This window comes from Myodes glareolus, chromosome 25 (genome assembly GCF_982192425.1).
Source record: "Myodes glareolus chromosome 25, mMyoGla1.1, whole genome shotgun sequence".
Taxonomy (NCBI): Eukaryota; Metazoa; Chordata; class Mammalia; order Rodentia; family Cricetidae; genus Myodes; species Myodes glareolus.
The window spans coordinates 34,444,445-34,459,949 of record NC_142050.1 but is presented as its reverse complement, the minus strand read 5'-3'; the positions used below and the strand labels follow the sequence as shown (position 1 = coordinate 34,459,949).

At 40.2% G+C, this 15,505-nt stretch overlaps 1 protein-coding gene across 4 annotated transcripts in view; it reads right to left on the bottom strand.

Moving 5' to 3' along the window:
- Positions 1-3,316: 3,316 nt before the first annotated feature.
- The window catches only part of Chrm2 (cholinergic receptor muscarinic 2), a 122,813-nt gene continuing 110,624 nt past the window's right edge, over positions 3,317-15,505 (bottom strand). For 3 of the 4 annotated variants that reach the window (XM_085683851.2, XM_085683850.2, XM_085683852.2), the window contains one exon: positions 3,317-8,568. In XM_085683851.2, coding sequence (XP_085539977.1) covers positions 7,128-8,528 — 1,401 coding nt within the window. In that variant the 5' untranslated portion in view covers positions 8,529-8,568 and the 3' untranslated portion in view covers positions 3,317-7,127. Of the gene's footprint in view, positions 8,569-13,035; positions 13,097-15,505 lie in introns of those variants that run through there. The other variant, XM_085683853.2, reaches the window with a different exon arrangement.

The following is a 15,505-nucleotide window of genomic DNA, read 5'->3' as shown; positions in this document are numbered from 1 at the left end:
AACTTGGCACTGGCCAGAGATCTGGGAAGATAAACCTCAACTGAGAAAATGTGACTGGACGGTGGTGGCGCTCATATTTAATCCCAGTACTCGGGTGGCAGAGGCAGGCAGATCTCTGTGAGTTCGAGGCCAGCCTGGTCTACAGAGTGAGTTGCAGGACAGGTTCCAAAGCTGCAGAGAGAAACCCTGTCTCGAAAAACAAAAAACCAAACCGAAACAAAAAACCCAAAACATTTTCTTAATTAATGATCAATATGGAGGGCTTAGCCCACTGTGATCAGTATCACCCCTGAGTAGATGGTCCTGCCTGGCGTGAAAAAGAAAGCAGAGCAGGACAGTAAGCAGCATTCCTGTATAGCTTCTGCTTCAGTTCCTGCCTCAAAGTCCCTGCTTTGAGTTCCTGCCCTGGCCTCCCTTAATAATGGAGTGCTAGCTGTAAACCAAAACAAACAAACAAACAAACAAACAAACAAAAACAAACAAACAAAAAAACCATTTCCTCCTTGAGTTGCTTTTGATCATGGGGTTTTATCACTGCAATAGCAATCTAAGACAAGTGTTTGTGTGTATAAAGAGAAGTTGACAAATTTATATCTAGATGCATTTTTTTCTTTGCTAGGCATCAATTCTAAACAACATTCTAATGAAATGATTCATTCTCAAAACTCATGTGAAGACTGTTTCCCATACATAATATATCAAAAAATAAGTCATTTAGGTGTTCATATAAAATAAGTTTGTGTGTTTTTAGCAGTGCTACCATAGGATCCTAGGGCCTCACTTTTTGTGTTTAAATTTAAAAACTCCAGTTGTTCTTCAAGCATTTATGAATGTGGTTCTTTTTAATCTCCAGTGTTAAGGTGAACAGCAGCAAAAAGACCCCCAAGGGAGGAAATATGAGAAGCCCTTTGTCAGCAAGCATCCAACTTCTATCTGAAAACAACTTCCATTTATGTAGACAGGACTACAATGCGAAGAAACCTTGTTTGTATATCACTGTGAGTCATGAAAATTCCCATTGAAGGACAGTCAGTTGATTTCAAAGTGTGATCTACATGAGAAACACCCAAGCATGTGTTAGATACACAGATTCCCAGACTGCCCCTCAAGCCTCGGAAAGCTTTGGCATGGGGTAACCATCTGCTTTCAACAGAGGTTCCAGGCGATATCAGACGTGTGGTGATGCCTAGCGCATCACAGCATTGCTAATGGAGGCAACCATCAGGGAAAGCGCCTGCCTTCCAAGTGAGGACAGCAAAGAGAGCAGGTAGCACAGGAGAAAAGAAACTGCAAGGTACATGCTAAGTTTTACTCTTTGTGCAGTGGGGAAGACACTGTCCAGTTTGTTAGCCATTTCTGTAAGCCCTTGCTTTGAGCAGAGGCACCCAAAGTCCCCACTTTACTGTAGTGTGTTAAAAGGTGTTCAGTTTTAAATCCCTCAAGAAAAACCTCAATTTTATTCCCATTTCAAAGACTTAGGTAGTGTGAGAATTTAGGTAAGTTTCCAGATAGAAGACATATGTATAACGTCGTCTCTCTTTGTAGTTTCTTATGGGTGCATTCAGGAATTCAAAGAGCAGATGTTCTATAGTGTTGCTTAAATGATTAAACAGCTGAGCTGCGTGTGACATCTCAGGAGTCTGAGGCAGAAAATCACAGGTCCAAGGCTGACCTGGATTACTGGAGACACCATCTCTAAATACAAACAAAACAGAAACAGAAAACAAACAACAAACAACAGTAAGTAATCAAACCCAAAGAGCTAACTGAATACTAAATACCACTACTGGCCACACTGTTTCTTTTGTTGGAGAGAACTGCAGTTCTGTTAGTATGGGAAAATTCTTCTGGACATGACAAGATGATTCCCCTGTGTCAGTGTTTATAACCTTCAGGCAGGTTTCACTTCCAACACCTAATTTACACAAAATCATTTAAATTCTAGACTATGAAGTGAGCGTATTTCACCGGAGCAAGAGAAAACCAATGGGAACTCACCATTTTTTCCCAATAGTTTTTCTATAATTGTCACTTTGGGAACACCAGTTCCTGTGATTTAATTGTGTCACGCGGACAAAACTGAGCTGGTGAAGAGACACCAAAGTAAGAGAATGGAATGAAACTAAAATTATTGAAATAATCTCTACCAATGATGTGGGATTCCCCTCTGTATGTTGTGAATATCATTGGTGAATAAAGAAACTGGCTTGGCCTGATAAAGTAGAACAGAGCTAGGTGGGGCAAAACTAAACTGAATGCTGGGAGAAAGAAGGGAAGAGTCAGGGAGAAGCCATGCAGCCCCACCGGAGCCAGATGGAACTTTAGCCAATAAGCCACAGCCACGTGGCAATACACAGATGAATAGAAATGTGTTATTTTAATATGTAAAAGTCAGCCAATAAGAAGCTAGAGCTAATGGGGCCAAGCAGTGATTTAATTAATACGTTTTTGTGTGATTATTTCAGTTCTGGGTGGCTGAGACAAAGAAGCAGCCTCCTTACTACATACCAATGCATGCCTTGGTGTTTATACTGTAATATAACCACAATGTTGGTAAGATGTAAATATTTCTTGAGATTGTCTAACCTGTATCCCTTATAATAATAAACTTAAGCTCTAGGTCATAGGCATGTTCTGAGGAACGTAGATAGTACAATGAACGAAGAAAGAAAAGGGAGCGATGCGGAGAAAATGTAGATACTCTGAAACAAACCATCTATTTGTAAATTCTTTGGGAAAGCTGCCATTTTGTAGTTCATTAAGGTTTTCTGGTGTGCCATGGAGGGGTGGCTGTACTGTTGGCCCCATGCTGAAACAGTGGTTTCTGAGGCACACAGCCTGAGCCATCTTTACCTTGTTTGTCATGGGGGGAAAAAAACCCTCTGAAGGTCATCCTTTTCTCCCAGTGTGATTATTTTTCATTTCACTAAAATCAGTTAATTTGGAAGAGAGTGCGACTCTTTGAGAATGGGTTGGTTGCAGCCTCATCAGGGCAATCAGACAGGAGATCAACACAGCTGTGGGGCCCACAGCAGCTGGGAAGGTTCTCACTGCAGGCTTGACAGGCTCAGGGAATGAAATCTTGGCTGTCACATGGGCCGATACCAGAAAGATTTATTAATGTATTCCTCCAAGAGATGTCTAAAATCAGTGCCAGACACTCAATGATAAATCAGTTGAATATTAATGTGGATGTGAGTTTGGCTGCTCTTAAATCTCTTCCTTTGATGCAAAATATGATTTTCCTTGAAAATGGAGGGCATTAACTCTCCTCTTATTCTATGAAACAACACATATGCCAGAGTGCCTGTTACAATTTTGTGTATAATATATTTATTTGCATACAGAAATATGTATTTCTATTATACATTTTATTTATAGAATATATATAGGAAGCATACAGCATATTACGGGAGGATAGATTAAATATACACAGAGTTCATGCTACAGCGTGCACCCTCTTAAGGGAAGCCTACTGGAGAGGCATGGCGTTGTATATACATGCTGAGAATACATGTCGCACAAGTTTATCCAGCTGCGGGTGCCTTTCTAATCTATTTGCAACACCAGCGTTATGGTGGTTGCTGACAGAGATCTTATCAAATCGAGGAGGGGAGCAACTGTCCATGAACTAAATAAAAAAATAAAAGTTGACTGCACTGCCGAATAACTGTTGGTATCATCTTGAAATTCAGTCTCCCCTCATGCCATCTCTTCAGGATCAAAAGCAGTGAGTGGCAGACCGTGAAAGGATGTGGCAGATTACTTACTGTATTGGTGACCTTGTCTTAGTACTTGGAATCTGTCATTAAGGGAAAGATGAACTGGTCAAGAGGCAGTCAGTTCTTTTCTCCAGACATAAACTATCTCTTTTCATTCTCTTAATCTTCTCTTTCTACAATACCTCTCTGGGATAGTTACATTATTACTACGAGGAGAAAAATAAAGGATTGAGAGCTACTGACATTTCCAGGGAAAGCAAAGGAGGCGAGTCATGTTGTTTCTTTAAAGGGCTCTTCATTAGTTTGGAAAAGAAAGATGTTTTCAGTAGAAACTGATCATACTAGAAGCAGCTATGTTCGTGGACAGCCTTGCAGTCTCTCAACTAGCATCCATGATGTTGTAACCAGATGTTAAGATGCCACAGTGTTTTAGGTGGGTGAGAGCTGCTAGTTTTGGTTTGTAGATGTGGTCTGTGCTTTTATCTGTGAGTTCCAAATCCCATAGTTAGTGGGGGAGCATTTCTGATAGATGATGAGTGAGTTTTGCTTTAGTCTAACAAGTACGCAATTTGCATTAATCCTTTTTTTAATATGATGATTAAGAAAGGAAGCTCCAGAAATTCCTTATTAGAAACCAGTCTTTCTCAGTCCTGCTACCATTGCCATTTTGAGCCAGATCATTTTCTTTGGAAGGGGGTGAGGAAGCCTATCTTGTGCATTGTAACCTGTGCAGCAGCATTCAAAGTCCCTTCTCATTACATACAAATGCCTACTCCCACTTGTGATGGCCAAAATGGCTCTACAGATCACTAAGTGTCCATAGGGTAAAAATTGCCTCTGCTCGAGAGTCATAAAAACAAGCAAGTCCAGCAACATTAGAGACAGATGTTTGAAGATAGTCTCACTTTAATTCAATGTCCTTCCTTTATCATCTGATCCTGGTAGAGAAAGTTTCTGTGGTTGTTGGTCTGTCTTCATTCTTTCCGTGACTTTGACAGATTCCCATTGAATAAAGTTGCGGAAGCTGTGGCAAATTATCAGGCACAGAATGCATCAAAGGAAAGATACAATAGAGACACAGAGCAAGACAAAGATTGGCTCATGGTGAGTTGGGTTTAAACTAAACAGAGATAAACCCTGAATCCTGGCCTCCAAAGTGGTGGTTCTGATGGAAGTCATATCTGCATCGCAATGGAACATAACCAATTTTAAATGAAAGTTAGCTAACGGATCATTTTTCTAACAGGAGACCAAGAAGCACATTGGAATGGAGTCTTCTCCACTCAACTAGTTGAAGAAACAACACAAAAAATAAATGTGATCTTAAAATTCAGACTTTACATTTTAGTGATTCTGAACTAAAGGAACTACATCAGCTAATTATAGAGTAAATAAATCTGTTTGAACCAATGCTATATTGTACACATAGGAGATTTTCAGGTAAAAACAACCAAAATTATTCAAACAAGAAGTTATGTTCATTAAGGATAAATACATACATCATTAGCAATTTGTCTCTTATTAGCTTACAACACTTTTTGTTGCTGTTGCCATATCCCTTGTCTTCCAGTTGGTGAGATGACGCTCATGTGCAAAACCACACAAGATACCTTTCATAAGTCTTAGGACTTCAGACTGATCAATTTGCCTTGTAATAATCTTGGGGCGGACATAGAAGTAATCAAAGCTCATCAGTGAAACTCTGAACTTTGAAAAAAGAAATTTATACCTTTAATTTCTATCCATTAGGCCCACACTTCGAAAATCTGATTGGAAGACCATAACATATAATGGGGAGAAAAGAACTAGTTAAATGTGGGGTGATATAATTCTGTATTTATTTAGAGTATCAAGAATGGATTTCCTACACAGATATGATCTGTTTAATGTTGTTCTTTACTAATCATGTCTGTGACAGCTATCTGTGATCAGATTATACAGCGAAAAAATAGCATGACGAAAACCACATAAACACTCCCATCAGATCCTGTGGGCATGTTTTGCCTTTGTTTGGCTATCCACTACATTTATACCACAAAGATTAATATAACTCTCCTGATTAGAGAATTTTGAAGCAATATAATCTTATAGAGATTTGAAGACAATTTGAAGAACATGAAACAGGTAATATCGGTAAATATTTTCTGCATGGCCCTATCCCCAACCCCTGTGTCTTAGTTTGGTTATAGAAAACCCCATTTGAGTATAATTTGAATATCATCTATTAACAGACATGGAATATAATGTCTCTTCTTCTTGGGGTTGACACAGTAAACTAATCTTGTTTAAGATTTCAAATGAGCAAAGCAGCATCGTCTTCCTGCTGACTCTCAGGAGTTCATGTTGTACACTTTAACATGGTCAGACACATAGGTCAGGAAGGTTCAATTTCAAACAGACCACCCTTCTGACCTTCTGTTTTTCTCATTTCAAAATTCATCTGACCTCAGTGAACTTTCCCCAACTAGACTGACCATTTTCTAAAGTAATTAAAATTTAATTTTAAATGACTTTGGTTTCCCAAGCATATTTATGTCTTAGGCAGACTAATCTATTAAGATAGGTTAGTTTAGAAGAAAAAATCAGATGGGTGAAAATATTCCACACAAAGGAACTCAAGTGAATGAAATCCTTATAGGCTTGTACATCCTCGAGCAATGCAAGGACACAGTGGGGAGAGGCAGAGTGCCCACTTTTATGGTCGACTCTGGCCAGATTAAGGAGAAGTCCTGCAGGTATTATCCATACCCAATATAAAACCAGAACCTACAAAAATAGTAGAAAAAATAGTATGACTTAGCTGGGTTTCCGTTGTTATGATTTCTTGCTTTTCATGTTGGGAAAGGGGAGGAGAGAAGAGATAAGCAGAGATTACATTGAAACCCATCAGAGAGCACAACATAGCCTAGAAAGTGCTCAATGCTCTATAGATCGTTTTTGATTCCTATTTGATTTTCTTTCTTCATACCATTCATTGTATAGTGTCTGCTTCGTTGTGTCTAGGTCTCTGTGTTAGCAGGTCATTTCTTCCTCATCTAGACACATGGGGGCAACAGGAAGAACAAACAAGGTCATTCTTCTGTGCAGAGACATGAAATTGCAGATTCAGAAGCCCTTCTTCAAGAGAGTAGGAGACAGCATAGATTGTTTCTCAGATCCACAATTTCATTGTGTCTCTTTCATTGTCTCCTAAACTGGCAGCGTTTATAAGGTACAAGTTGACTTCTTTTCTTTTCTTCAAACTGAAGCATGGGCACGGTAAGAGTGTCATTCTGAAGCTCCTTAATTGCACATTTGTAGTGAGACTGTAAAGTGCAATGGAGATCACTATAAACAGACGGCTTTTTTTTGTCTCTGTTCCTCATCCCAAGTCCCACTTGAAAGCAGTTCTTTCGTAAAGGTCTTTTACCGTGTAGCGCCTATGTTCTTGTAGTGACACATAAGGAGGTGCTTAAAAGTCTTTTTGAAGGTGGCATTACAAAGTGCATAGCAGGCAGGGTTGATGGTGCTATTGATGTAACAGAGCCAGTAGCCAATTGTCCACACCGTATTGGGGATGCAGGGTGTACAGAAGGTATTGATGAGCACCATGACATTGTATGGCGCCCAGGTGATGATGAAAGCCAACAGAATAGCCAAGATTGTCCTGGTCACCTTCTTTTCCCGGGATGGAGGAGGCTTCTTTTTGGCAGGCTGCTTGGTCATCTTCACAATCTTGCGGGCCACAATGTTCTGCTTTTCATCCCCGTTCTGACCTGAAGACCCCACGAGTTCTACAGTGGTACTCGCTGGGGTGCAGGCATCCCCTTTCTGGGTCTTGGTGACAATTTTGATGCACGTTTGCTTGGAGTTGTCATCTTTGGAATGACCCACAGAAGTAGAAACTGTGTTTTCGTCCTGGGTTATTTCATCATCCCTCATATTGGAGGCCACAGCACTGACCGAGGTGGAGTCGTTTGAGCTCTCCTTCTCCTCTCCCTGAACGCAGTTCTCAGTCACACCATCCCGGGGAGCCTTGCCGTTCTGAATTTTGTTGTGCTCCAGACCGCTGTCACCACCCGGCATGTTGTTGTTGTTTGGTTTTACAATTCTTCCTTGCACCAGACTTGGAGACACTGGCTCTTGGTTGGCCACAGGTTCCTTCTTTTCCTTCTTTATCCTGCTCTTACTCGCCCGGGATATATGCCAATACAGTACAGTCATGATGATGACGGGCAGATAGAAGGCTGCAATGGCAGTGCCGAAGGTGACAGCGGCATTGGAAAAGAACTGGATGTAACACTCCCCGTCCTCTACAGTTCTCACCCCTACGATGAACTGCCAGAAGAGAATTGCCGGAGCCCAGAGGATGAAGGAAAGGACCCAGGCCGCTGCAATCATCATGCCTGCCATTTTGGTGGTCCGCTTAACTGGGTAGGTCAGAGGTTTGGTGACACAGAAGTACCTATCAAAGCTGATGATGAGCAAATTCATAACAGAGGCGTTGCTGACCACATAGTCCAAGGCTAGCCAAAGGTCACATACGACAGGTCCCAAAGGCCAGTAGCCAATCACAGTGTAGAGAGTGTACAAGTTCATGGAGAAAACACCTATGATGAGATCAGCACAGGCAAGGCTGAACAAGAAGTAATTATTGACTGTCTGAAGGTGACGGTTGACTTTAATGGAAACCATGACCAGGATGTTCCCAATGATGGTCACCAGACTGAGGGATCCAGCCACAAGGACAATAAATACCACTTCAAATGTCTTGTAAGGACTGCTAATAGCCAAGCCATTGTTAGTTGAGTTTGTTGAGTTATTCATTTTGTGTTCAGTAACCAAGTGTCCAAATAAACATTTAAACCTGTAGGGAAATAAAATGAAGTTAACAAATGTAATAGAAACATTAGTTTAAGTACACATCAGCTTCCTTCCTTTTGATAAACTTCCCAATCACTCTTCTGTGTCCTTAATATTTACTGTATCCTCTTTGACCCACCCATGAGGCAAAGACTTTAGATAGAGAATTGAAAATTTTTCTTAACGGTTGACTTGGCTATAAGTTTATGACCCAATAATGCCAGGAGTGACTTCATATACAGATATGAGCATCTGTATGTCTATGTGTCTGTTTGTTTACATTAACAAATTCTTATGAGTTGAGTTAACTAAATCAAGTTTATAGTTAAAACTGTCCAAAACAATCAGAAAGTTCTGGCTTTGAAATAAAAGCTAACAAACCAGCGAGAGCCAAAACATTAGGACAGAACACAAAATTGTATGTGTAACTTCTATAGTCAATAACAATTTCCCTTTTGGCATTTTGAGCCTTTACCTTATTAATATTGATGAAAACACTGATAAAAAGACAATATACTAGCCAGTGCACCCAACCAAAGTAAATTTGTTATTCTCAGTTCTGTTCTACAATTGTAATCATCTCCGCTTAGCACTAGGATTTTAAAAATTCCATCCCTTGTAAAAGAATCATCCCTTATTATTGATGTGATTCTACCAATTTTCCAAATGTTTTCTTTGTTTCAAGCCACTATTAAGTCTATTGCTTAACTATTCTTTGACAAACCTTCTGCTTTGCTGAAGAGGAAGCTATGGCCCAGATGGTTGCAGACAGTGACATAGCACCACACATCAAGTCAGTGATAGGCATGCTACAATGCTGTACTTTTCCTTTTTCTTGTTTACAAGGGTTATGAATCGCCTTTAACTAAAAATCATAAAAGAAAATGCAGCCTTGGGTCTCTCATGTAGGTGTTTTCTCAGTAACTGTTAAAGGCTACACAAAGTCCTTGCAATATATTATATCATCTCCCTTGTAGAAAGCAGAAAGTTGAGATAACAAATGAGTTTAAGGGACTTCTTTATCACTAGGACAGTGAGTACACAATTTACAACTAAAATCAGTACCTTACCTAATACTTCTAGTTCTTTGATGACCTCCCTCTGTCTCCCTTCTCCTTGGAAGAATTTCACTTAATGAGAAACTTCTGAGTAACCGTGTAATGGTGTCATCTATGCAGAGGTTGCTAGTTAGAACAGATTGCTTAGTGAGCCTGGGACCTTTATCCATGCTGAACATGGGGAACTCTATGTGATGTGAATTACAGTCACTATTGCAACTCAGCAGTTTTCAGAGCTACCCACTAGGCTATGGCGATGCTGACATGGAAATGTCACTTGGAAGCAAGAACAAGTATTTGAAGCAGGGACATCTTTTCTTTCAACAGGACATACACACTATGTGGGGTTGTTTCTCTTCTCTGACAGAGAATAACTGGCTTCTGCCAACCTCTCACTACTCCTGTTTCCCAAATTTATGTGGCCATTAAAGTAATAAAGTTACATCACAAATGAAGAAGAGGTCCACAATTTCAATGAACTTCAAAGCATTCAATAAATGTGAAATGTGGTATTCCACAATTTAGTTTCTAACAAGAACTTGATTATATTTTGGAAGCATGAGAAGAAAACTTTTCTTCACCTAGTTCCCTTGTACACATAACAGAGAGGAACACACAGAGTTCTATGTTTTTGTCACAAAGTTTGGGCATTTGTGTCATTTTTAAATTATTAGCTGTGTATTTCGAGTTTGCTGCTAAAATTCAATAAACTTTACTTTCTCAAACTGTTTTTTCTCAGCGTTGTAGCAAGGATTAAAGTGATATTATGTCCCTGAATGGTAGTCCATAAAGGCTAAGCGTTAGACACACGCTGTTAAATATTTAAATCTGCCAAGAAGATGTAAATGCATCACTTCTCAACCCTTCACAATGGCCAACAGAAAAGGCTAAATCCACGTGTGTTTGAGCTGTGTATGGATGGGAAACTCTGGGGTAGAATGAGTTGGTAGATGTAATAAATTCTCATTATCGATCTTAGTGAACTGTCACCAACAGTGTAATCAAGAAAATCATCCAAAGAACAATTAGCACATTGTGAGCATAATTACTCCTCAGAGCAAGTCCTGGGGTGGCTGGTGTTTTTATGACACATACTGATCAAAGGACCAAAGATGAAAAATTACTTGATCTTCAAACTAGTGGCTCTCTCTGCAGACTCTGTTACCAATTAATAACCAATGCTTATCTAAAAAATACTTCCATGAGCCGAAACCATTTGCAAACAGCAGTGACCTGCAAGATGAAGCCTGATGTCCAGATATCAAGTTTGGTTCTTGGTTTATACAAAAGTGCGAGCATCATGTATAGACAGCAGTACTATATCTTTGAGGGGAAATGCTGGCAATAAATCTTGGAATTAGTAAATGTGTTTGACACATAAAAAATGTGGCATTTATAGTTCTAAACATTTTCTAAAATTAATCACTATCGAATTATATCACCAAAAATACTGGGCGGGGAGACAGAGGTAGCTCAGTGCCAGAGTGTCTGTTTAGCATGTGAAATGCCCAGGTTTCCATCACACACACACACACACACACACACACGGCAGCCACTATATCCCCAAATGCATTGAAAAGTGCTCTCTCACAGTTCACTCACATCCACTCTGAATTCTTTTGGAGAAAGCCAATTACAGTTATAAAACATAAATTCTGATATGTATAGAGAGTAGTGGAGAAATAGACGATACAGATGAGACTTCTGTCTGCCTGGGGCAGCACAGCCCTGGTCGCAGCTCTGCCCAAAGTGCGTTCAGGGTCGAATGAGCTACATGACTTGATCAATGTGTGAGCAGCCTAAGTAGTACAAGGTTTTACTCAGTATTTCATATAATTTTTGTAAGTTTAAAAAGCACCAGTCTCACTTTTTTACTCATAAAGTTGACGTTGGTCAGAGGTGTGGAGAGTTAGTGCCCAGTTTATCTTCAGGTTTATCTGAAGTCTGATATCGCTTATCTTTACTATATCCGGCCTTGACTTGGCAGCCTGACACTTCAGTGCTTTAGAAGACTGGAAAGAAAATCAGGAAAATCTAAGACGGGCTGCTGATGGAGGAAGAATTAGTTTCCTGAGTCCCTGATAGGTTATCCAGTCCCGCGTTTTCAGCCTAAACACACACACACACACACACACACACACACACACACACACACACACACACAGAGAGAGAGAGAGAGAGAGAGAGAGAGAGAGAGAGAGAGAGAGAGAGAGGAACAGTTGTAGCAGAAGTCATGGATTTGAGAGATTTGAGAGTAGGGTAGGAAAGCACAATGTCACAATCATCCTCATGACTAACCCTTGTCAACCTTTAGCATTTATAAGAGATAAATATAATAAGATATTCTGAGATACTTGAAAGTCTGTCCAACAATATTATATTATATTATATTATATAGAAGGCTTAGGGCACAAAATACTATTGTAGAAACTATGAAGCAAGGTTAATTTGATGGGGCACTACAGAAAGCATCAGAGTGCCATGGAGACGAGGCTTCACCCACTGAATGGTTAGCAGGGGATCATATGGAAAACTTAGTTTCCTGTCTTAAGAATGAGATGCAGTATTCTTGTACTGTGTTGTCATTGATTAAAATGAAAATTAAGCTTATTATTTTTCTTTGCTTTGTAGTATTTATAAACAAACATGCTGTGTGTTAATCTGATAAATGATATTATAAATGTCATTTTTACTTTTTGCCATGGAAGGGATGGTCATTGTGGTAGAATCCATGATCTGTTTTAGGTCTTAGCAACCCTCACTTAACCCTATTAATTAACGAATAGCGTGGGTTCTGATATTGAGTATGTTGTTTTTTTCCATCAACACTGTAAAACCAAACAAATTTAAGAAAAAAAAGGAGTAATTTATTCCAAGAAGTGTCAGGGAGCAAAGTCCCTGTTCCTGAGAAATGCTGTATTTCACATAGTTTAACACTGGTGCAGCTAAGGCTGACTTGGTTGGTTTTTATCTTATGTGTTGTTAACTTTTACTGGTCGATGAGTCACGAACCAGTCTGTCCTTACAGAACTGGCTGTGTTAATAGTCCACCTCCTCCTGGGAGCTGGGACAGGGTTGCACAGACATGGAGCACATTTCCAATTTCCCCCCTTCAACCTGATTCTCCTTTGAGACGAGACACTGTGAGTCAGCACGGGTCCCGACGCCTTCCTCACCAACTCCTGCATTCCCTTTGGTAGTGCTTGCAGTGGGGATGGTCACAGGGAAGCACAAAGGCCTTGCTTCTCTTAGTCCTCTTAATGTCTTCTGAAGCACTGCTATGATCAGGTCCTCAAATGCCATCAGAGGCTAAGGGGGTGGAAGTGTAGAACAAACGAGAACCCATAGAAAATAGGCCGTGTTTTCACCTGCAAGAGATTTCTAATCTAAGAGAGACTGACAATGAGACTCACCGGCTACCTATGACGTTGGAAAGATGGATAGACGTGGGGCCAGGTGCCAAGGCTTAAGGATTTCGGAGGAAGGTTGACTAGAATGGAAAGAAATCAACAGAGGTTCCTTGGTATGTCTTCCCTAAATATCATCCACTCATCTCCTCGCCTTTCCTTTTCTGCCTCTCATCCACCATACCTGCCTCCTTTTTTTTCTTGCAGTTCTCCAGGTTATGTGCCATCATGTTTGTTCTCAAGGAACTGCAATTTAGTGGTTTGGGGGCCACTGCTCTAAGACTTTCAATTTGAGAACCCGAAAGTTAAAAAACATAAAAGAAGACCCACACATACTTATTTACCCAAGATGAATCAACACGTTTTTTTTTTCCAAAGAAAATGTCTCAGTAATATTCTCAAAGAAATGTGTGAGCTTTTTGTATTTGTGTGAGCTTTTTGCATTTAGAAAACTGTATCACAAAAATGGCAGACTTTGTTAGATATGCAGTAGACAAAAATCTGGATTACTGTGGTCTCCATTGGCACCACCACTGCCGTCACATCCAAGTGAAATCCTGTTTTCCATTTTAATTCACATTTTCTTTTCTTTCTGTGATGTTGGGGATTGGACCCAGCACCTCATGCACACTAGGTAAGCACTCTATCACTGAACTACAGCCTTAATTTCTTAAAAGCTTCATGGTTAATCCCAGCACTTGGGAGACAGAGGCAGGCAGAGTTTAGAGAGGTTGAGGCCAACCTAGTCTACAAAGTGAGTTCCAGGACAGCCAGGATGTAACACAGAGAAACCTTGCCTAGAAAAACAGCACCACCATCAACAACTAAAAACAAAAAAAAATACAATTTATTTTGTATTTAAGGAAAAAAAAAAAAAAAGTCGTGCTGAAAGCTGTTGTACCTTTAAGATCCATGCCTATTTTGTACTTTGTTAAAAAACAAAAAACAGAAAGCAAATGACAGAAGAACGGAAGCAGCTGAAGCAGCGTTCTGATCCTCGGGGCAGTACACACAGGGTTCAGGAATTCTTTCAATGTGAAAAACATCAGGATTATGCACAAGCTGACTGCAGGGTAAGCGTGCTGGCTGTGTTGGCTGCCTGTCAAATGCGACACTATTCTTAGTGATTCTGGGACAAGCTTCCAGTCCATGTCAGCCATGCTATCTTTTCCCTTGTTCAAAACACATTGTAAACACCACTTGCCCTAGAAAAATGTCATGGCTAACAGGCAGCTGTGGTTCTACGAGAATCCTAGCTTTCTCACTTCGTGCACGTCATATTTTAGTTTTTCTTCACACACAGTGTTCTCCCTGCCAAAGACAAAAGGGGTCTGGATGTATATAAGCACAGTGAAGCCAGGGAATGGTTAGGCTTTGAGCTTTTCAAAAGCACATCGTATGTGGACAAGCACATTGTTTTCGATTGTCTCCTACACTGAATTTGACAGATCTCTGAAACAGACGAGGGTCATCGTTTGATTACTTTTTTCTCTTATTCAGGAAAGTGCATCTCAATTGATGTGGAAGTCCCCTCTGTGTGTTTTGATTACCATTAATGAATAAAGAAACTGCTTTGGACCTATAGCAAGGCAGAACTTAGATAGGCAGGAGAAGCTAAACAGAATGCTGGGAGAAAGGAGGTGGAGTTAGAGAGACGCCATGGACCCCCCCGCCAGAGTCAGACATGCCAAAACTTTGCTGGTAAGCCACTGCCACATCGTAATATACAGATTAATAGAAATGGGTAAAATTAATATAAGAGTTAGCCAATAAAAAGCTAGAGCTAATGGGCCAAGCAGTGATTTAACTAATACAGTTTCTGTGTGATTATTTCGGTTCTGAGTAGCCTGATGAACAAGCAGCTCCTACTCCTACTACAGTAAAATGCATGGGCCTAAAACTACATCTTGAAACATATACTGCCCTGTGTAGTCCAGATCAAATATCCAATCAGAGGAAACCCTGTGTCTACAGGTGGTTGTGACCCCTCCAGGAAGAGCAGAGGAGGAAATGAACCAGTGGCTGCAGAGCTGTGAGAAGCTGCCTGAGATTTCACAGCTGTATCTGCAGCTCTCTCTCTGTCTCAAGTAGCTAGAACTATGTAGTGGCTTTTTAAATTTTGTTTTTGTGGGGTGTTTTTCCTCCCTGCAATTGGCAGGATGCTGGTTTAATAACACTAAATTAGTTAATTCATTGCTTTGAATTAAAAATGCGAATCAAATTTGCAGAGGAATTGAGGTTTGTTATAAGTCTGATAGAAAATTCTAGAATGAAAGTTGTTGTTCTCTAGAAGCTGAGCAATTACAAACAACACAACCCTTTAGGGAGAATTTTCCAGGGTGTTCATGCCTTCTGCTGGGGGCTGAGATAGAGCCATGTGTCAACATGCAGCTTTGGGTTATAGTTCAAAGATACAAACCTTGGTGGGAGACAAGATGGAATTTCATTTAGGAGTAGTTGGAAGGCTTTATGTTGG